This window comes from Cryptotermes secundus, unplaced genomic scaffold (genome assembly GCF_002891405.2).
Source record: "Cryptotermes secundus unplaced genomic scaffold, Csec_1.0 scaffold654, whole genome shotgun sequence".
Taxonomy (NCBI): Eukaryota; Metazoa; Arthropoda; class Insecta; order Blattodea; family Kalotermitidae; genus Cryptotermes; species Cryptotermes secundus.
Window position 1 is genome coordinate 394,756 of NW_019727402.1, and position 24,307 is coordinate 419,062.

General features: G+C 37.8%; 1 protein-coding gene across 2 annotated transcripts in view; it reads left to right on the forward strand.

Moving 5' to 3' along the window:
• Window positions 1-24,307, forward strand: part of LOC111864714 (integrator complex subunit 3) — a 44,898-nt gene that overhangs the window by 1,701 nt on the left and 18,890 nt on the right. For both annotated transcript variants that reach the window (XM_023852189.2, XM_023852190.2), the window contains exons 2-8: window positions 10,567-10,731; window positions 13,954-14,219; window positions 14,897-15,168; window positions 16,677-16,822; window positions 17,981-18,212; window positions 19,598-19,677; window positions 21,163-21,355. In XM_023852189.2, coding sequence (XP_023707957.1) covers window positions 10,567-10,731; window positions 13,954-14,219; window positions 14,897-15,168; window positions 16,677-16,822; window positions 17,981-18,212; window positions 19,598-19,677; window positions 21,163-21,355 — 1,354 coding nt within the window. The remainder of the gene's footprint in view (window positions 1-10,566; window positions 10,732-13,953; window positions 14,220-14,896; window positions 15,169-16,676; window positions 16,823-17,980; window positions 18,213-19,597; window positions 19,678-21,162; window positions 21,356-24,307) is intronic.

Sequence of the window (24,307 nt, forward strand, 5' to 3'; positions counted from 1 at the left end):
TCAGGGAATGTGACTGCTAGCATTTAGCAGTTCCAGCTCGTTACAAGTAGCATAAAAACTTTGTCCTTGAATCTGTTGATATAGTTTGATGGAACACATGCAGGCAGTCTGAATAAAAAGGTAAAGTTGTCCCTGTACTTAACTAATTAAGCACTACGCCATGAAGGCGTATGGGGGAGTGGATGTATCGATCCACATTTTCTTGACCTCAGCACTAGTTGCAGATGAGTGGTCAGATTCATGTCCTGGCTGCTTTACCCCCAGAGAAAGAGCCTCCCCCGTACCCATTGGACGGGAAGCTGGGTGGGCCCCACAGTCAGCCTGGGCAACATGGAGTAGTGAAAATTATTGCCTTCAGAGGGACTTGAACTCCGATCCCTTGGTTGTCCAGCCCATAGCCGTTTCTGTACTGACTCTGCTATCCCAGCTCTCAGGCAATCTGAATAAGAAGACATTTATTCCAAAAATGTAGTGTTCCGTCATTTTTCTTTGATTACGAGTATAATGTAATGCACTCTGCTTTGTTTGTTTTGTTTTGTCTTGTTTTAGGTAGGGAAATCCAAATTTATGAAATATGTACAATTAGGCATAGTTGTCTGCTCCTAAACATCAGTTTTTTTCATCCAGAACTCTATAGTCCCTGTATTTAACTGTGAAGTTGGTATCTAATTTTTTACTTCCATTCTTTTATATGTTTCTGTCTTTGTTAACCCGAATTTATGTGAAATTGAAACAAATCACCACAGAACTCGCTAGCCTTTTTACATTCTGCTGTGTCATCATCATCCATTCACTGGCAATGGTTTCTGACAGTGGAGATTCTTCAGCTTATCATGCTCAGGTTCTTTCTTCACAGCCTCCAGTGTAGAACTTGTTTCTCAACTAACAACTAACTGGTTCCCCCCTAATTGTCTTCCTTATAACCACTTTGTATGGACCAAGCGGAGAACACTGTTTCCAGCAGTAACTCTATTGTTGTAGAGGTGTATTTACCATGCTGTTGCATAGCAAGAGCTGTTGTCTTGCTGTTTGTTTCAAGATCTTTGCCTAGCAATAGATCTGTACACCACATTACTCCCTCCTTAAGTCTATTCATCTCAAATAGCCTACAGTTGTATTGCCATTTCTTTCTTTATGAGGGCTGTACTTGTGATATCTGTGCTCAGTCTCACCTTCCTCCCTGTGGCTCGGTTTGCATGGTTTACTCTCCAAATGCTCCTTCCTTAAACCTGCTTATCCCAAGCAGTTCCCTCGTAGGGTGCTAGTAGGTCCAGATTTATCACCATAATCTTCCTCCAGTTGGTGCGGCCAAAACCACCTAGAGTGATCAGTGCTCCTACACCTCCAGCTCTTACTCTGTGTGCAGACCCTTCTTTCATTTCGGAGGGGGCCAACCCCTCCACAATTTCCTGACATTTTCCGAATCCTGACTGGTGGTCTGACTCTTCACTTCACAATCTCAAGCATGAGAGCCTTCTTGAAGATCCTTCCAGATGTCCTCTCGCTTCCCAGATTTAACTGCTCCTGTTCAGTGGGAAAAACTAAACAGAATTTTGTAATGTGTTTCTGACAATGGCAGCTACTGACCGTACACAAACCTTGCAGCTATATGAGGTTCTCACAGCAGTGGAGATTAAGCCTGTGGTGTTCTGGAATGTGACACCTTGTAGTGTAATGGACCACTACAACTGAACAGGAATGTGCGTCTTCCACCTTCAGGGTATCCTGTTTCCATTTTGAAATCTCAGATGGTATATGCTGCTGCAGTTATGTTCCATTGATGTTGGAAATATCCACTCACTCATGGAGCTGAGCCCTTCTTGAGAAGCTGCCAATTGTGCAGCTACTCAAGAACTTCCCAGCATTTTATGGAACCTAAAGGTTCATTACTGTGTTCACAAGAGCTCTCCACTGGTCTCTATCCTGAGCCAGATCAAGCCAATCATTACCATCCCATCCTATCTCTCTAAGATCCATTTTAGTATTGTCCACCCACCTGCGCCTTGGTCTCCCCAGTGGTCTCTTTCCTTCTGGCTTTCCCACCAATATCCTATATGCATTCCTCTTCTCCCACATTTGTGCTACATGTCTTGCCTCTCTCATCCTCCTTGACTTGATCATTCTGATTATACTTTGAGAAGAGTACAAGTTATGAAGCTCCTCATTATGCAGTTTTCTCCAACATCCTGTCACTTCATCTCTTTTTGATCCATATATTCTCCTCAACATCCTGTTCTCAGTCACCCTCAGTCTGTGTTCCTCCCCTAATGTCATAGACCAAGTTTCACACCCATACAGAACCACAGGCAAAATTATAGTTTTGCATATTCTAATTTTTATGTTTTTAGACAGCAGCTGAAAAGGCAAAAGGTTCTGGACTGAAAGGTAGCAAGCATTACCCAAGTTCAATCACCTCTTAATTTCCTCCTGAATCAGGTTTTGATTTGTTATAGTCATTCCCAAATATCTGAACTGTGCCACATTTTCAAAACATTTGTTATCCATCTTTTATGTCATGATTTTGCCCTACATTTTCGTGAGGAGACAGCAACATACACAAATATTTACAAACCATTAATATATTCACTGCCAGGTGGTCAAATGCCAGCTTAAGTTTGTCAGTCCAGGGTTCATGATTGAGTGGGCACATAGAGTTTCAACTGAAAATACAAACACTTGTATGCATGCATTCCCAAAATTGATATTTATTGTTTTATTATTAAAATTCTGTGGTGTTGTAAAAGATTTATGGCAATATTACAGTATCTGTTGAAGAAAATACAGAATATGCTTTACGATTAACCATGCTCTCATGAGCCATTATTGTGATGGGGTGTACCTACTTGATCTAACTTATCACCTTTGGCTGTGTGTTCACTTGTGGAAGCATTTAAAATTTAACTTGAAGCATAATATAAGTTAATGTATAACACACTTCTTTCAGTACTTCCCAGAACCAATTTCTTGCTGCTTTTAAAAGTTTGAAAAACACTTCAGAAACTGCTCTAGACTGCTGCCTGTATGCTTCCTGACTTGTACCTGCTCTGCTTATAGCAGATTATAGAATATTAAACAACAGAAATGAAATTGCATGAAATATGAGATGCTTATATGATATTGATTGTAGTCTTACAACTGTATTTGGTTACTGCCCTAAAATTGACTTAAAGAGACTGAAGAATATAGATTAAACTTTAAAATTCCAAAATATAGGGCAGATATTTCATTGTGTGAACTATTTGGCTTAATTAAAAACTGTTAACTTTAAGGTTTTAATCATGTGCTATTGAAAATAGTGGATAGAATGTATATGACTTGAAATGACAGCTGTTTATTACCAAATCTGTTCACTAGAAGTGCCACCAGACTCAGATAAATCATGATAGTACTTTCATAAGGTTTGCTCTGTTAAAAAATAGCCAGAAGTAATTCAGAAAAGGAGTGAATAATAGGCTTCATTAATGTCCACTTTGTTTCTACTCTTCTCTCTCTGTATACCCTCTTCCTCACTCTCATTTTCAACACTGTTTGCTGCAGATCAGAGCATACTAATTCACTTATAAATAAACAACCCCTACATGAAGAAAGTTAACTTCCTTCAAGAGTGTGTGTCTGTTTTAGCCTTGAAATAAATGAAGTAGCTGACATTTATTTTTGTTAAGAAAAAAACAACTTATGTAATGCTGTTAACTGCCTGCCACAGATTGCCTGTGAGGCTGTAACTACCCATCTCATTTGCATTCTGGAGAAGCAGTTGTAATGTGTGTTAGTTAAAAAAGAACTGTCAGTAAGGAAACTTAGTTCAAAAACCTTATGTACATATCCACATATTTTAATGTGGTAACTTGCCTTTACAGAAAATAGTGGTGATAATATCTCCCCTCATTTTTCAAATTTAGTCAGTTGCCAGATATTTGAGGCCATATCAGTTTCTTTGTCTTATAATTAGAACCTCATTGCATTGTATGGATTGAACCACAGACACTTTGAAACTTTTGTACTGAACCTTGGGATAGTATTAACTGTTTGTGAAGTTTATTGATCAGAAAAGGGAAAGGTCCAGAATAATATTTATCATTCATGTTGAAGACATTGAGAAATGGAAACTTGTGTCAACATTTTATTTGTTATGTTTTGTAAAATAAAATTCTAAATTGTTTTAACCATTATGACTTTAATGTTTTTACACTGCACTTCTGTGCCATCTGCTTTAACCTTTACACTGCTGCGGTCAACATATGTCGATCCCTGAAAAACATGGCGTCCTTGTTGCAATCAACAAAACCCGTATTGCGACTTTAGAGTTTTAAATCTCAGGTTTCTCTGCGCCAATCTCATTCAAACTTGGCAGGTGCGTAGAGTCATCTATTGGGAACGTAATGAAACATCATTCATTTCAATGGCTGCATTCTTCTGCCCTCTAGCTTAAGAAATGTAAGAGGTTGCATCTGCACAGCAAGGCACGCGCTCCATGGTCATGTGGCACGGGTATTTCACAGGGCTAGTAAAAATGGCTTCATATAGTGCACGGTGCTTTCTGTAATAGTTTTAAATAAAGTTGTGGACTTTGGTCAACATGTGACATAGTGATAAGACTAGGATAGTGAATTATGTACTTTTTTTGGCCATCTTGGATAACCCTGATTTAATGGACCTTTCCCCTGTGAAAAATACTGAATAATTAGACATTTTTGCAACTTCTGCTGCCTGTTCCCTGTCTGAGGTAATATTAGTTACATTTTATCATAAATGTTCAGACTTTGCACTTAAATTATTTATAAAAGATTTATTAAAAAATAATTCAGCACAGAGAATACTGACAGTTACTTAAGGTACTAGCAGTGAGAGGATTAAACAACTGGCTGAGAACACCATGGTTGAGAGATAATTTGTTCAGATGTGTGCAAGGAAACTAATTAACCTTACAGAGGTTCTTCATGGTTTTCCTCGATCACTCCAGGAAAATGACATGGTCGTGATGTGCTATAGGCCATGGTCACCTTTTGCCGTACACTTGTTAGTTCACTGTTCATGCTCAGTATATCATTTCTCATTCGTGAAGCAGATTAGCACAGTGGTAGCACATGTTACATTTTGAAGATGGTCTGTTTGAATCTTGACTGGGGACCAGCAATCCTTGTAGATTTTATTTGGTTTTCCTCAGTTGCTGTAGGTAAATGCAGGGACAGTTTGTTAAAATAAGTCATGACTGTTTTTTTACCATATTCTTTGTTTAGGGCTAATCTGGCTAATTTCAGTTGCTGTCATACAGCCTCTGCATTTAACGCTCTTATCAACCTTAGGAATTTATTTGCCATGAGCATTGTTATGCTGAAATTGTATATTTCCTTCTTACTCTCTGCAAATCTGAAATCTCCATTTGCTTTATACCCCATAGTGACTGGAGAATTGTGTTTATGAATCTATATACAATAAAGATTAAAGCATAAATTCAGGTATACGTAAAGTGTTAGTATGAGTTATCTAGAACACCAGTAAGGGAGTCATACATTTCTGATTATCTTGTAGTTTTGTCACTGACTTATTTGGACACAGGTCCTTTTGTAAGTAAAGTGTTAGTTTTGTGTGCTGAAGGTCATGAGACCAGGCAGACAGGTGTTGATTACCACATAAGCAGTTCCTATCCCCCACATTTGAATGTCAGAATTTTTTAAACAAGAAGTGTCAATTCTCCACTACGGTTCAAATTTCATAGTAAGCTGTGTGTCACCTTCTGGCAACCCCATTCTCATCAGAAATGGATTTCTTTCCTGTTATCAGGCCAAATTTAATAGACCAAAACTGGTGGCATTGAAAGCCAAGATTTTAATCATGCAAACAATTCTTGTGGATCACTGGATTTTATTTATGCTGTTGTGGTTAATTTAGTGTCACATTTTCAAATTCTGTTCATTCGCTGCAGAGCTGGTTGGGGAGAAAAACAGCAGTGTCATTTTAATGTTTTTATGGTGGTAGATCTTTAAAAATATTAAATGTTTATTGACAATTTTTATAATAATTATTTTAAATAACTTAGTGCAAGGTTTTGCTTGCTGGTCACCTATTAATAATATTATGTATCTGAATGTGAAATTTGTATGGCTTCTCTTTAAAACCTTAATTTTATGATAAAAATATTAACATTCAAAACACAGGATCAGTTATGTTCAAAAATCTTGGGAGTCATAATGGCTGGATGTATGAAAATTGAATTGTCAATGGATTGTTTCAGTGGTAAATGGTCTCATTCTTACAGCATTTAGTACCATAATTTCCACTTATAATTATTGTTAAAGATTCCATTATTATCATTTAACTGTTGATACCCTAGTTGCAAATGAAAACTTAATAACATGGCCCTTTATTTTTTTTCTAGAAAAAACCTTCACATGTTGTATACATAGTATGCAGATGGCACTGTTGAACTTAAACGTTAGAAATGAGCTCACTGTGGTGATGAGTCACAGAAGGTGTGTCATGACAGTCATTACAAACATGCCTTGACATTTGGGTGGGCGGGAAGTGTAATTTTACAAGTTTTAGAGTAACAATAGGAAAAAAAATGTTTTATGAAGAATAGTTTCTTGGTATAATGTAGTCTTGTTATAACTTGAAGGAAATGATTGTATCTGGAAACGTTTGGCTTCTTTATACTAGTCTCACTAAGCTTGAGAGTCTCTATTCTTATTCATCTTACTTTCAAGAGGCTGTGGCTTGAATCCTCTCCTGGCTGGCTTCTTGCCTGGAAGAGGGGAGGGCTCATTGTTTTTATCAACCTTTTTATTAAAGTGCCCCAGAAAGATCTCAAATGAAGCCACAACATTGGACTACACAAATGAATATGAAATGTATATCGCTTGAGATTCATTTTAGTATTATCCTATGATTTATATCTCAGTCTCTGAAGTTGTCCCTTGCCTTCAGGTTTTCTACGTGCCAATTGACTGCACAAAATCATCAGCCCAGTTATTTAATTGTCAGACCTTGTTTGTACATCAGTTTTACCATTCTGATAAGAATAGTCAGTATCTTGTGTATTTTAATTTGTGTGTATGTTATTTATTGCTAGACAGTTGCATCCAAATGTAACAAGCAAAGAGTTGTGTGTGTCTACATGAATTTCTAAGTGAGGTGTGACTTTATCATTTGCTATGACAGCAGGAAAACATTTTTCTGACTCTAAGATTTACTGTAGGAATTAAGTTTTGAAAAAATAAGGTGGAAACTAAGTGCCATAATAACCAATAGAGTTTTATGTTCTTTTATTATTTTTTAATTTTAGTATTTAATATGGGCTTTGAGATTTGTGCAGATGATTCAAATAAGAAGCGGCATGAAGTTCTAAATATTCATTACTTGGCTCGGTAATATATAATTATGTAACATTTGAGGTAGGGCTGTTGTTCTTTTCAAGTCTGGGGATTTGTAATTCATTTTTGTATTTTTAAATATGTGAAATGTTGAGATTCTATTTATTTATGATTTATATGGCAATGCTTTCAGTACCTCAGTTTGTATAATGCTGAATGATGGGATGGTTAGGAATAATGAATTGAAACAAAAATGTGTTTGGAAGTAGTCATGGCCTAATAGAAGACACTGTTAACAAAGAGATTAGATATGCAAAATTGTTATGTTAATTATTCAGTTGTAAAATACTTAATGTGCCTAAACACAGTATTTATAAAATACATGAGCCAAAGTGGACAGCAAGCTGTGGACTGCTCAGCACTGACTAAGAGTTGCAAACTTCCAGATGTTGGGTTGAGAAAGTCTTTTCACGTGGTGATGCTTGTAACTTGTATTTGGAGGTGTCTAGTTGGAATTTTGGCTTGGCACCAACTATCCTGCCTGAGATTGTTCATGGTTTTCCTCAGTGTTTATAGGCAGATGCCATTATTGTACTTTGAAATAGCCGGTGACCACTTCATATCCAATCCTTTCCAGTTAACTTAATGCAGTCATCCTCTCATGTTATTAAATGCAAAATAACCATTTAATTTGAACAATGGTCATCAGATACCCTATAACATCCATCCCATAGGTTAGGTACACATCTCTTAGGCAGTAGAATTGATTCCTGACCTGACTTAATGAAATTGTAAACACAGCACCTCAAGTATTAATGTCCTCTGAAATACTGTTACTGTAAGGGGGTGCAGGTTTCTGCAGGAAAAGAGAGAATTGCTTTGAAGTTGCGAGGAATGTGATACGTGTTCATTCTTACTTGCCAGAGACAAAGGGAGTAATTGTACTACACAGTTCAGATCAATAAATAAAATTCTAAATAGTGGCTTTCATGTTTTACAGCCTGAACTTCAGAACTTATGGTCAAGTATTGATTGAAATAGTTCAATGCTGAAACTGTAAATTATAAATCATCTTTAATTGTATGTTCTTACACTTGAAAGTTAGCTATTATAATCAACCTTCAAGCTCGTGCACTGTAAAATTTCAGATAATAACCTGAAACACAGGTGTACAGTGTGTTACTGAATTATAAAAGACTACATTAAATATAGACACTTTTGTGCGGGGAGTTCCAAAAGGTGTGCAGCTTGAATTACGTTCAATCAATCCTATAAAAAACAAACTATCCATTGAAAAATGTGTACTGAGAGTTTTTTTTTTCTTCAACTTTGTTGCCTGGTTCATGGCGATTGAAGTGCCATCAGGCATTCTGATTCATCAGCAAAATTCATATTCACCTCGCAGCAAGCAGTGCACTGGCCAGCCATGAAGTGCAGAGCCATGGAACTGGTCAACAGAGTGCAAATCCTTCTGGTACATGTATCATTACTGAAACATTGCAGTTATACCATTCTTTCTGTGACGTGGAACTGCCTGTAGGCTTTCCCAGTTGCATCTGAGCATCCAGAGTGTAAACATGAGTTTTTCACAAGTGGAACATGTGTTCATTATTGAACATTACTTTATGTCTAGATCATATGCATACTGCCAGAATATATTTAGGTGTGCTTTTTTGCATGCTTCCATTTCCAATAAACCAACAGAATGTTGTCATATCATTTATTTTCACAAAACAAGTAGCTTTGAAGACATATAATCTGGTTGCCTTTCTGTTCTCTTTGATGAAAAATGGAATGAATTTTAACAGCATTTATTGCAGTCACCAAGAAACTTAAATTAACTTAATTTCTCATGAAGCTGGATTAAGCTGCAGAAGTACACAAAGAGCCATGAAATGTTTGGAGATTTGTGTATACTGCATTCACACAATGCATGCACTAAAACACCAGACAATATAAAAGGCCATATTATTGACACAGGTCTTTTACACCTTGTTAATGATGTAATGTCAACATTTTGGACATTGTTCTCTTTATTTGTTTGTTTTTTTACATCTTTATCTACGAAAAATTATTGGTTATTACTGAGCCTGACTGCATGTACATTTTATACAGCCAGAGGGAGTATGTATGTACCATTTATTAATTCCTTTCATAGTTTCATACTTAAGTTTAAAGTTCCAGGTGTTTTTAAATGCCATTTATATGTAGGTAATTACCCATATAGTTATTATATGATAATGCATCATAACTTGTACTCTTCACAGAATATGATTAGAATGATAAAGTCAAGAGGAATGAGATGGGAAAGGCATGTAGCATATATGGGAAGAAGATAAGTGCATATAGAAATTTGGTGGGAAACCCAGAAGGAAAGAACCACTAGGAAGACCTATACATAGGTGGGAGGATAATATTAAAATGGACCTCATAGAAGTAGGATGGGGTGGCATGGATTGGATTCATCTAGCTCCGAATGGGGACCAGTGGAGGGCTCTTGTGAACATGGCAATGAACCTTGCGGTTCCATAAGATGTAGGAAATATCTTGAGTATTTAAGTGACTGGTGGCTTGTTAAGAAGGATTCACCTCCATGGAATTATTTAGTTATTTAGTTAGTTAGTCAGTTAGTTATGACAGTAATGAAGTGGCACTGGGTGGTTTTGTCCATGTACTTCAGTTTCCGTGACAGTTCTCATTCCACCAACTGCATTGCATTCTTTAACCATTCTATCAACGGGCCAAACCTGAGACAGGTTAGTTATGTATGACTGTATATTTTCCTGCTTTAAAATGTAGTTGAATATTGCAGTTGTCTGCCATAATTCAATGTAGGTAAACACTGTTTTCTTTTTATCCTAAGACCTACATTATTCACAATTACAAAAGCCCCCTGCACTTATAAACTGTGTGTAAGTTTTGCTCATATTGCTCTCATAAGTTTCTTAATGAAGGTATGCATGTGAGATGAAAGAAATGAAAACTGCAAAACTTTCCAAAATAACATCATGTATCTTGTTCAAACCCTAAAGTGCTTGAAGTTTGCTAATCTTTTTTTGTGTGTGTGAATGTAATTTGCAATATCTGTTTGAACACCGGTTTTACTGTAGTTAAAAATATTGGTTTTCAGGCAATCTATATTATTGAATGTCTGTCAGTGTTTTTTATTAAATAATGTTTATAGTGAAATTTATCATGTTTTAAAATTGTATAGTTCATGATTAGTTACATTTTTGTGAACATTTTCTGTCCTCAGAAATACGAAAGAAGTTTTAATACACTCCAGAACCTGATATCAGGGTTATCAGAAAAAGAAGCCCAAAATGCCCTGAACAATGCTGTCTGCAAAGATAAGAACCATGAAGAAGTGTCACTTGGTCTTCTGTTTGTTATTCTAACAGAACCGCAAAGTGCTGCCAAGGTGCATATCAACAACTTTCTCACTCCATTACTTATTGGTTATTATATAGGTATATTAAATGAAATGGTTAATTAGCAATTGTTGTGCAGCTACTTGTTTTGTTAAGTTTGTGAAGGTGATCAGTTGTCATAAGTGTTCCACAACTGGCAACCTGTGTAGCAAGATATTTAATTATAAAATGTGCTTATTGTCATAGTTTCTTCTTATTTGTAATTTTGAAGTGATTTGTTTCCCCTACATTTGTACGAAACTTCTGGAAGTTAGTTCACAATGTGTTTGAATCTGTAATTTCAGCACAGGTGTCAAATAAGTGGTGGTTCCAAAATAATGTATTCAAGTATGCAAATCTCTGGATTTACTGTAGCTTCTCTGCATCATTTTTCCATTGAGATAAAATTATTTTTTTATTGCTAGTGGGGTGGGACTAAGTCCCTTATACTGCAGCCACTTCTGGCCTATTGTACCAGCCCCAGATGATAGGTGAGGGTCATTGTGGAGCAATTGGTGGAATGAAGTTCTCGGAGAAAACCTGCCCCAGTGCCACTTTGTCCACCACAAATCCCACTTGACCAGACCTGGGATCGAACCCGGGCCGCCACAATGGGAAGCCAGCATCTAACCTCTGGCGTGGCCCTTGAAATAAAATTATGGTTGAGATTCTAAAAATTTACAAATATCTAAACATATATATTTCAGAAATAATATTCTGTTAGTCATTGATCAAAATATACCTGGCATTATGCTCAAATCTTGTTCAGTTGAAGCATGGCTAAAACATAAATTTGCCCCTGTGCTTACGTACCATGCTGTGAAGATGTTCAGGGATGTGGAGGTGAGTGGTCAGCTTCCACTTTACCTGTGAGGAAACAGCCTCTTATACCCACTGGGTAGGATGTTGGGTAGGCAGACTCTAGAGCCAGTCTAAGCATAGATACCAAAAAGGAAAGATCCTTGCTTCTGCCAGGAATCAGATCTCATTGTCAAGCCCAAAGCAGCTAACCAAAGAACTGAGCTAAATTTCAATTCTTAAGAACCTATCAAGACACATTATGTTTGATTTGTGTTATATTTTTAATGCAATGGATCGGCAATGGAGATTTGCAGTCTTGTATTACTTAATAACAAATGATGCAGTGGAGGGCCAGAGCTTTAACCCTAATCTTAGCCCAGTGTTTAACTCCGAAACAACGTGATGAATTCGAATGAAATTTTGTGTGAGATATCTATATTATATGAGGTGTACTGGAAAGTTTCCAGACTGGTATTATTGTAACTCCCTTGGCGAAAGAAGATGAGAGGGGGGGCCAAGGTCACACTTCTGCAAGCCTATTGCATCAGTCTGCCAAGTGACTCCATGCTGTGAACATTCATTGTTCTTACACAAATGCTTTTCCAACTTCGTGTTTCATTTTGTCTACGATGGATGGCAAAATCGAGTTTTGTGTGAAGCTTTGTAAATCAACTACTGAATGCTTCATGAAACTTTTGGAGAACATTCTTTAAGCTGGACAGCGGTTTTTGAATGGAATTCACATTTCAAGGCCAGCCAAGTGTAAGTTGAAGATTACAAACATTCAGGGTAACCAAGTACCAGCAAAATGACAGAAAATGTTGAAAAAATTGAAGCACGCATCCACAAAGATTGTTGCCAAACAATCCATGAGCTCGCACCACTGTTGGAATCAGTTATGGAGTTTGCCAGGGGACCTTAACAGAAAATTTGGTGCAACCACAACTGGCTCCTTCATCATGACAGTGCACCCACCCACACATTCCTGAAAACCACAAAATCTGTGACTAACAACAACATGGATATTGTTTAATTGTTTGTTGCATCCTGTTGTGTATTTTAATGTATTTTATTTTAATATTATATTTAATTTTACCGACCACATGACACAGTAAATAAAAAAACGTGTTGTGTGGTCTGTAAAATTAAATCTAATATTCATGGATATTGTTCCCCATCCTGCCTATTCACCAGACTTAGCCCCGTGTGATTTTGCTTTCATTCCCAAATTGAAAATTAAACTGAAGGGACAACATTTTTGAACAGTGTGTGACATCCAAAGCTAATTGCAAGCAGTACTCAACACCATTAAGGAAAATGATTTCCACAGTGCTTTTGAAGAGTAGAAAGAAAAAGATTGGATCACTATATATGTTCCCAAGAAGACTATTTTGAAGGAGATGCCAGCCAAAATTGAGTAAATTAAGCCAGCATTTCTTTTTTGACCTAGTCCAGGGACTTTCTAATAACACCTCATACATTATCATTATAATTTAATTGTAGTTGGGATAGTTCAGTCTGTAAAGTGATGGGATATTGGCTGGACTATCTTGGTTCGATTCCAGGTAATGCAAGATTTTCTGTTTTCCACACTGTCCAGACTGGCTCTGGAGCCGATCCAGCCTTCTATCCAATGGGTACAGGGGACTATTTTCCTGGGGGTTGGGTGGATAAAGTGTGCAGGGGTGTGAAGCTGACCACTCACCTCCATCTAATGCCGAGGAAAAGAAAGATGGAGCTATACCATATATCTTCATGGCACAGTGCTTAACTAGTTAGGCACAGGAACAACTTCATTTTTTTTTTTTCAAATTTAGTTTTGGTTTACATAGTTCCATATATGAGCATACATACATTTTATTGTATTTTTTGATAGCTCTGTCAGTTAATTGACAAGTTGTGGATTGAAGAACCAGAGTTCAGTTCCTGGTATGGGCACTAAGGATTCTTGTTTTTACTGCCACATCTGAAATAGGTGTTAAAGCCTCCCGGCCTCCATTCCAGTGGATACTAATGGCTCTGTTACTGTAGGTAAAGTGGACCAAATGTGAATTTAGACAGCACCTATCTTCCATTTAATGCTGAGATTAAAATGAGTAGAGCTTTGCTTCCAGATCCTCTTTCTGCATTATAATTGACACTTAAGGGAACAGATAAACTGTAATTGTGAGCGAAAGTGAGAGGAGATGGAGAATATATTTATGAATCTACATTAGAAATGTAAATGGAATATCATTCCTCTATTTATCACTTATTGGTGTAGAGATTTACAATTATTTTAGACAACTGCCTATATGTATTTGGACATCTGGAGCTGAACTCTTATTTTATGTACCCTTGTCATTAGATATACCAATTATAATATCATGAAGAGTATTTAAAATTTTAAATGATGTGGAAGATAATGTATTCATTGTTACATTTTGTTTCAGAGCTATCGAGATCTTACCCTTATCACCCGTGATGGTCTCACTCTGGTTTTGAATCATTTAACACAGCTCATTCTGGAGCGCTACCTGCGCCTTACTGATACAGTACGGACTCAAGTATTGTGGCTTGTAAGAGAAATGATTCGAAATGCAGTCACAAATGTAGATAATCTTTGCTGGAATCTGATGAGGCATGCAGCAGGTGGTGATGTCTCATCACGGAACATTATGCTTGTTGAAGCATTATTGGATATCTACAAAGAAAACAGGTATGCTTTGTGGTTATGGCTTAGCACTAAAGGCCTGATGTGGCATTTGTAGCAAAAGCAATGGAGAAAAGTGTCAGATATCAAAATAGCAAAGGTCAGAATGCTGTTAGATTGACAGTATCTTTAAAATGCACGCATCTTTTTACATTCATCTACTCTTCATTACCCAGGAGAACAGCTCCATAGACTCATGTCACTTGCTGCTTGTTTGGAATGGAAGGCACAAAAGCTTTGGCAAAAACATGAGATTATGTAATGGTATAATGCATCAGCTCATACAGTACAATACTCTGCAGCAAACAGCTTATTTCTTAATGGTGATTCACTTTATTACACACAGCCAAGGACAGAGCTCTTCTCCTGTGTAATGGACAGTACTGTCCACAGTATCTACAGCATTGTCAAATCTTCCAGGTTTAATACGACAGTGAGTTAGAATTAGTTTTGAGCAAAAATTAAAACTCTTAAGATTGTAAGATAGTAATTGTTTACTATAAAAACTATAATGTTTGAGATGTTTGCAAGATTACATCAGCAATAAATAAAGTATTTTTATGTGTGTGACTTTTTTATTTATATATACTTAAAATTACAACAAGCTTTTCAAATAATTGCTATGCTTGTTTCAAATTGAGGCAGGAAATTTTCTACATAGGTCTGTGATTTTATTGTTTCAGATCTTGGTTAGACAAATTCCCAGTGTTAATTGCATCTGTGGTGTATGCTTATTTACGCCTTATTGAAGACCATGCTGTCCCAGCATTGACTCAATTAAGACATAAAGAAGTTGTCTTTGTGGTGACACTTATCAGAGAACGTTTTGCGGATTGCCTTGTAATTGGCCGAGACTTTGTTAGACTTCTTCAGAATGTAGCCCGTATTCCCGAATTTGAACAACTCTGGAGAGATCTCCTTACAAATCCAAAATCTCTTTGTCCAACATTCACAGGTAAGTACTGAAATGATGATTAATACAAGAATAAAACACCAGGCTCAAAGCATTTGTGTAATGTGAAATTCTCATTAAACTTGCCAATGAAAGAAGTTCATGTAATTATCATCCTTGTTTTAGTGAAACAGCTTGAAACAAGGCATGCTTCATAATAATGAGACATTGTTTTTTTTTCTTTTTTCTTTAATTTCCACCCTTGTTTGGTTGTCAGCACATAGATGGTCTTTAATTATTTAAAATTTATTTTATTTTCTTTTGTCACAATTTTTATATGAAGAGAGTCCTATTTACTTAGTAATAGTAGACAGATAAGTGGCTGGTGCTGGATTTGAGGTTCTCAGATGGTGACTATAAAGAGTACAGTCCTGTGGGGTGCAGTGACATGTAGTTTGGTAGATATGTGGTATTTTGGAAGAACATATTACCTCCTTCTTTAGTACTGAAAAATAAGCCAAGCAAGAAACCAGCAACAAGCAGTTGCCAGGTACTTGTAGAGCTAAAATAAACAGCTTCTTAATACAAACAAACTAAATAAACTCTATTGTTTCAGTCCACAAGTGAACGCCACTTGTCGGCGAAGTTAGCTCCAACTTTAGCAGATAGAGGATGTCGTGTGGTCAGTGCAGCGAATCCCCATGGCCGTTAATTTCGGTTTTCTAGACCGCAGCCACTATTTCCCCCCTCAATTATTCTCACGAGACTGAGTGGACCCCGTTCCATACCCACTACTTCTCAGAAAATTTGGTAGCGCTGGGAATCGAACCCAGACCTCTGGATCTGTAGCCAGGAACTCTGACCACTAGACCACAGAGGCAGTCACGGCTTCTTAGAGTTTTGATTCTTTTAAATCTGTTGGGGTAAAGAATGCGCCTCAGCTTTCTTGAGGCACATATTTGAGGGACCAACACAAACAAGGGGCATTTTGCAGATCACAGACATAGCTGCTGAAACAAACTGTCAGGAATACACGCATCACATAGCTTTAAATAAGTGGACAATGCCCCTTACAATGTGGATAGAATTTTATGAAATATTTTAATTTTTAGTAGACTGCAATGCGCAATTTTAGCGCGCATGGAAACATTGTAACAGTTTAGAGCCCTAACATGTCGTGTTGGTGTTGAATGGAGAATATTTTAATATTTTAATAATTGTTATGTATAATATATATAATTGTTATATAATATTATAGAGGGACTAAATACATAGACATTTAATTGAGATTATGGTTTCTGGCATGTGACCATGTAATCATATAGGTAGATACAGTGTTTCAGTGGAACTTGATGCCTCCATTGTCAGTGTATAATACCATTCTGTGTTGGTAGCTGTCTACCAGAGTGCATGGTATCACATCCCAGAGACCACATTCCTAATTTTCACTGTCATTAGAATATCTAAGCTTATACAGTTGTGTAGCTGTTATAATTAATCTATGGTGGGATTTATGTCCAATGAGGACAGAAAATAAAGATATTAATAAGTAGTGAAATTTTTTTCTGTAGGTGTATTACAGTTGCTTCAGACACGAACATCACGGAGGTTCCTGCAGTCCCGTCTTACGCCTGACATGGAGAGAAAGTTGGTGTTTCTCACATCCCAAGTTCGCTTCGGATATCATAAACGTTACCAAGAATGGTTCCAGAGACAGGTAATACAAAATATCAGTCTGGGTCAGGAAGAGTTTAAATCCATGTTTTTGGTGTTTAGGTTTTGGGAATATAACATGGTTAGAGAACACAGGACACCTACAGTTGTCAAAATTCTAAACTCCTCTTTTGATGTTTGGTTTGTTCCCATCTTATGATTTCGCTTGATACTAATGATGTGAAACAGTTTCCTGAAGTGATGTATAGGTTTAAACATCATAAAATTGGAAAAGGCATCAAATGGATATTGTTGATACACAAGTACTTTCTCTTTTAAAGAAAAAAGATTTTAAATAATGGAACACTAAATTTTGTATAGCTAAAATTTTGTTAATTTCAGTGGAGCATAAGAAAATATTTCATTAATTGTGTGTGTCTTTTACATGTGAAGTGTATATGTTTCTGACAATCTAATCTGTTGTTTATTTGTTTATTTTTTGAGCTCTGAACTTGCAGTCCTGCTGAATTGTAAGTTTTCTGTAGTTGGCCATAATTCTATGGCATATGACTTCCCAGTATTATGCAGTTGTTTTGTATTTATGATATTCTTTTAAAAACAATTTTGTATCCTGATTAGGTGTAATGATTGCACAAGACTTTTAATCCTAGATTAATAACTACATAGCAAAAACTTCAGAATTGTGTTTGAAAGGGTTAAGATGGAAAAGAAACTTGATAAAGTAGACACAATACAACCTCCATGCAGTAAAGTCAGAGGACTCAGAGTTTTCAGTTTCATATACAAGTCATGTACATGGAAATTACACTCTGCATAAATGCTTTATATATGCAGTGGCTGAAGTTACTTTCCAAAGTGTAGGTACATGCAAGGTACTTGTATCATTTCTAGTTCTTGTTCTCATAGTTATTGTACCTATATTACAGCAGACAGAAGTCTGAACACCTAGAAAGAATCCAATGAACTGTTTTCCACTTCAGGGAATTTTATCTTTCTTTCTTTCTTTCTTTTTCTTTTCTTTTCTAAAGGGAAAAGAGGGGCCACCATGAGATAAGTTTGGGTTTTGAGGACTGTCTAGCTGTGCATAGTCATCTTGCCTGTAGCTCATTTCTTGCACATGGCAGAATTTTCCCACCTGTAAGAGAGTAATACATTTTGTAATGACTTATATTTGTATTGACCTTCAAAATTTGTTTCACAGTATTTGGCCACACCTGAGTCACAGTCTCTTCGCTGTGACTTGATCCGTTTTATCGTTGGGGTAATTCATCCAACAAATGAATTGCTTTGTTCGGATATCATCCCTCGATGGGCAGTTATTGGTTGGCTTCTAACAACATGCACTTCAAGTGTAGCTGCATCCAATGCAAAACTGGCACTTTTCTATGACTGGTTGTTCTTTGAGGCTGATAAGGATAACATCATGAACATAGGTGAGTGTCAGTTTATTTGTCTAATGGACACATACCCATGTAGTGTTTGTGATATTTTACCTTTCAAAATGCTATTCTTGGTGCAGTTATGGAAGCTTGTCCATACTGGGGCTGATAGCTGCTGTCTTTTTTGAGAAAAAATGAAAATACAAACTAACACATACTCATGTGTACAGAGATTAATCAAAATGTAATTTATGTCTTGCACAAGTAATAGTTAGCTATGAATGGTTGAAGTCATGCCAGTAAATTGCATAATGAGAACTTGTAGTGAGTCAGATAAAGTGTCAAGTGTAAATGTGGCAAAATTGCGTCTTCCATCCATCCATTTATGCAGATAGTAGGCACTGAGCGGTTGCTTGAGTGTCTCAACTTTCTTCACTTAGACCATAATCATCTTCTTAGGTTAGTTTGGCTTCAAATTTGTTTAATTCCATTTAAGGATTTTTATAAAAAGTGATAGTGGTCCCATGGCATGTAAATGTATGGAGAATGGCGGTGAAATCCCACACGTTCTTTACTTCAGCACTAGAGTGAGTGGTTAGCTTTCTGCTCTAGCTGTTTCTCCGTTGAGGAAAGAACTCCCACTGTTTCTTGGAATATGAAGCTGAGTTTGCCCAGAGCCAGTCTGGAGATGTTGGCAAAGAGAGCAGTGGATATGAAATGTGGTCATTCATTCCATAACCAATCATTTTACTGACTAAGCTGATTCAAGTACTAAAGCATGTCACATCTGTGGTTGTCTTTGGTCTGTCCTTCATTTGAGTTCATAGTCATAGAGCATTGGTGGATACAAGAATTCTCCAATCTTGATGAATGTATGCTGGTTGTCTCAGTTGGTATTCTCTTATTCTTGTATCTTATATTGTATCTTATATTGCACCTTCTCTTGCACTGGGAATTAAATTTCAGTGGGCCAGCTCTTTTACCTCTTTTGTTAAATTTTGTTTGTTTAAAAAGTGTATGGTCTTCTGGGTTGTAGCACTGTGTTTTTTGGAGAGAGCTGCCTGCTTCTGCTTGTTGTTTGCTTGGTTTGATTTTCAGCACTGAAGTTGGAGGTGTATGTTCCTCTGAAAAACTTCAGGCTGTCTCCGAACTACATGGTGTTACAACCCAGAAGACTGCGGTCTTCATAGTTACAGCCATGAGAATCTCAGTTCCTCCATTTTAAGGTTTTCTTTATTTTGGCATTCGGATACAGTGTTACTCTGGAAATCATGAAGAGATTTTTATATTTAAAGCATGGTCACAATTTATTACTTATCCCTTTGCTGTGCGTAATGCCATACATCAGTAAAATCAAATGTCCCCTGCCATTCCTGTCCTGTTGAAGTGTAGGAAATAAAGGGAAGTTAACTTTATTCTTTGTATTTCTTTTCTTTTAGAACCAGCCATTCTTGTTATGCATCATTCAATGCGATCACATCCAGCTGTCACAGCCACATTACTTGATTTTTTATGCAGAGTAAGTGAATTACATGAATGTTTTTATTATGTTAGAATATATTCCTCGAATTTCAATTCTCTTTAACACTTTGCGGACTGCGGCATATTTTTATGCCCAGCGCTTTTAAACGTGATATTATTATGATTTTAGGACACGTTATGTTGAAACACACTATACCTTGCACTGGCACCACCCAAATGAAATGACTACTGCGTAATATTATTCTGGAATGTTTGCTTAGTAGGCAGTAACTTGATCTCACTGTTTGGTTTCCCCCTCCAAGAGAAAATGATCTTTGACCCTTCAAGCTCTTATATACCAGACAGGAAGTTAGTGCAATGAGTCAAGGACAGAAGAGGTTGAAAACCAAACAATCTCTCGGAGAACAAGAAATATCTGACTTGTTCTCTGACGGTGTAGTGATAGTGATTTAGACATTGGCAGTGACAAGGGGATAACAAACAACTGTGGCCACAGACTGTAAAAGTGAAAGTAGCTCCGACAAAAGTGCAGGTAGTAAAATTGCGGGGACAGCCACATGGGGAAAAGTAGACAAAATGCCTACTTTGGGACAGTTTACTGGAAATCCAGGGGTGAAACAAATTCCATCGGACCCAACGCAAGTGTCTGAAGTAGCAGAACTATTTTTTGGAGATAGGGATACTCGTGTTGTGAATATGATTTCCACAATTTACAATTCAGGCATGGTTGATGTTCACAGTAGACATGGACAAGTAAAGAAGCCTATTGATATTTCTGAGTATAATATGTTAATGAAGGGAGTTGATAGAGCCAATCAATACTTGGCCTATTATTCTCTTCCTAGGAAAATAATAAAGTGGACAAAGAAAGTTGCCTTGTGGCTTATAAATTGTACCATTTTCAATTCATTTTTGGTTTACAAAAATTTAAACCCTGATTCGAAATTGAAATACAAAGCATTTCTGATGAATTTGGCAAAGGCCTGGGGTACAGACCAGATGGTGGCGGCAGAACCAGAGTCAGGCACAGACTTAGTGTGACCAGGCCCCCCAACTCCCACCCCACGCAGGCCTCACGTGGACACCCCTGGGTGACTCTTGGGTGATATGCGGAAACATACTCTCGCAAAAATTGTGAAGAGTGAACATTCCAAGGGGAAGCATCCTTCTAGGCAGTGCTGTGCTTGCACAGTTCACAAAAAAAGGAGTATGACTACATTGCAAGTTCTGTGTAATACCACTTCACAAAGGGGGATCTTTCCAGAAATAACACACTCTCAAGCACTTCTAGAAGCATTGGTAGGTGTTCTCCAAAAATTTTAGTTCATAAAATTAAGTAAGAGATTTTATATTAATTTTTAAAGTGAACAGTGCACAAGTTTGGGTAGTAGGTTTAAAAATGACAGTCCCCAGGGTGATTGAAATATTTAAATTGCCGGTCCGCAAAGTGTTAAGTTTGTTGGTGAAGTGAAGTGGGATATGGAGCAAGAATTTATTTATATGTATTGAAATTGCTTTTCAGATCATTCCAAATTTTTACCCTTTGTTAGCTGACAAAGTCCGTGCTGGGATTTTTTCATCTCTTCGTCAAATTTTGGAAAAAAGAGTGTTACCAACTTTGTTCCCTCTTTTTGACAATCCAAAACTTGACCGAGAGCTGAGAGCAATGGTCAGGGAAGCATTCAAGGAATTCTGCCTCCCACCAACAACAGAAGGTAAGGATTTGACTCATTTTGAATTCAAGTTTTATGAGCTTAGCTAAATTCTCTGTTTTAAATTGATTCATTTGTGGTTTTCCTCAGTTTATTTCTTAGTCTGTTCTCAGGACAGCAATTTTGTGGTATGCTCATATTTTCACATGAAATTATTACTTCATCTTAACTTGTAACTTTTTATTAGAATAGAAGTTTTGTCAAAACTGTACAATGGTTATCTCATTTATCTTGGATTTACTCTATAAAGCATATAAGTTCTGAGGTCCTCTGGGTTATGACACCATGTTTTCTAGTGAATGGGTAGCAGTTTTTTGGATTGACTTACTGACTCAATCTTCAGGGTAGAGGACTGATACCTCCCTTCCCACCAGGCTACACATTGGCATAACCCAGAATACCACAGTTTGAACTGAGAATCTTTTGTCCTCTTAAATGTTATCAGAAGCTTTAGGTATCCTGCATACTCAATTGTAAAGCTACAGAATAATGTGGTTAAACTTGTGGTACAAATAAGAAATGTAATATGTGGTAATCCAGAAGAGTCTTTGTTTACATGGCATAGTTGGTACTCATAAAGTATGGAAATGTGTATTTACAATTGTACAGGACAGCTTTGTTTTTAAGTTAACAGTAATTTCTGTTTAGTTGCTAGGCAACCATATACCCAATCTAACCTTTCCCATCCTTTTTACTTACAACCTCACAACTTGTGACTGCACTTTGCAAATTTCTGTCACACACAGACTAGTGTTCTCAGTCTGTTAGAGTCTCATTAGCTGTTGCTTGGTAGGGGCTTCCAGTGGCATATGTTCGCCTTCCTCTGGGTTCCTGAGCTATCGCTGGCCTCAGCTACCAGCTTCAGCTGGCAACAGCTCACAGCAGCTGAACCACAGCAGTCCTCTAACTCACCCACACACTAACCAACTCTTCACTAACTCACTGCGGCTCCTAACTTGTCCCTCTGAAAACATCTCAGCATGGACTGCTTAGAAAAACTGCATCTCATTAGTGTTGTATCCTCTCATTGCTGTGGAATTGTTGCGCTTATGTCTGTCGGCAGAACTGTTACTTAGAAACAGCTGTTGTATAGATGCTTATTTCATGTTTGCTGCGTAGTAGTGGGTCTATGTGCTACATTGCTCCTTCTTTAAGGCTGTTTATCCTGAATAGACTACAGGCATGCCACAGTTTCATTTTCTTCCAAGAGCTGTGCTTCTGACGCCTCTTCTTTCATTTTGGATGGGGCTGACCCCTCCATAATGTCCAGTTACTCACTTTCTGCATCCCAGTCGAAAACCCAACTATTCACTTTTCTATCTCCAGCTCTACTGTCTTCCTGAAAATCCTGTTGGATATCCTCTCCTTCCTCATATGTAGCTGTTATCTTGCACCTCAGTTCCTGATGCTGTTACTGCATTCTGATCCCTTTCAGCATCTCTCCTTGACCATCGATCCTTTATAACTGTGGCCCTTATGCCATGCCATTCCTGAGCGGCAGGTCAACCATCCTTAGGCAGTGGCCAACTTCTGCCAGGACCCACCGTCATCCTGTGTTTGTTTCTTTGGCTGTTGGTAGTGCCCTGTGGGTATTTTTTTATTGCTAGTTGGGACTAAGTCCCTTGTACTGCGGCCACTTCTGGCCTATTGTACCAGCCCAAGATGATAGGTGAGGGTGATCATGGAGCAATTGGTGGAATGAAGATTGACAGGGAAACCGAAGTACTCAGAGAAAACCTGCCCCAGCACAACTTTGTCCACCACAAATCCCACTTGACCAGACCTGGGATCGAACCCTGGCTGCCGCAATGGGAAGCCAGTGACTAACCGCTTGAGTTATGGCGCGGCCTGCGCTGTGGGTAGATGCCAGTCCCCATATCAGTTCTCCAGTGCTCCTATAATTTCTGCTGTAGCCTCTTCATTAGGGACTTCCTGATGCACTGCTATGGCCTCGAACTTCTGTCAATTGACCTCCAAATCTGTGGTGTCCATTTTGTCTAACCTTTCTTCGAAGACATTCACAGCGGCCCCCATTTCTTCCAGGCCGGCCTTCGTCTTCTCTGGGTTGGCCTTTCCCTTTTCTAGACAAGCCTTCATCACTTTTTGGCAGGCATCATCTCTTTTCACCAGGCCTTCATTTCTTCTAGCCAGGAATCCATCTTGGTTTACCTCAATGTGTGAGGCAAGAGAGCCTATCTGGGTTTTCAGGTCAGCCATTATTTCTTGATTGGTGTCCATCTTGACATCCATATTTTCTTAATTGGTGTCCATCTTCACATATATCTTTCCTTGATTAGCTTCTGTCTTGGCTTCCATCCTCTCTTGCATGACATTCATTTTTGCCAGCAGGCGTGCCAGTATCTGTCCCATCTCCATAGTCTGGCAGTGTAACAATATCTTCAGCCCAATTATTCTCTCAGTCTGATCCTTTCTAATCCAATAATCCCTTTTCTAACACCAGTTGTCACATGATGGAGTGTTTGGATTGGTAATCAGGTTTATTGAACACTTCTCATGGCTGCACTTTACAAGTCACTGTCACACACAGACTGATGTTCTCAATCTGTTACAGTCGCCACTAGCCGTTGCTTGGTACTACCTTCCAACAGCAGACATTCCCTTCATCTGAGTTCCTGAAGCATCCTCGGCCTCAGCTATTGGACTCTCACAGCAGCAGCTCACAGTAACTGAACTGAAGCAGTGTTCCATCTCACTAACACTCCAACCAACTCTTCACCTACACTCCTCACTTGTCCTGCTTAAAACATCTTGGCATAGACCGTATAGAAAACACTGCTCCCTTGTTGCAGTACAATTGTTGCATTCATGTCTATTGACAGAGCCATTACCTTGCAATGTTTGTTGTATAGTCGCTTATTTTGCCTTTGTCTTCTAGCAATGGGTCTGCATGTCACAATATTGTCATAAACAGTTCAGCCATTATCTGCATTAGCC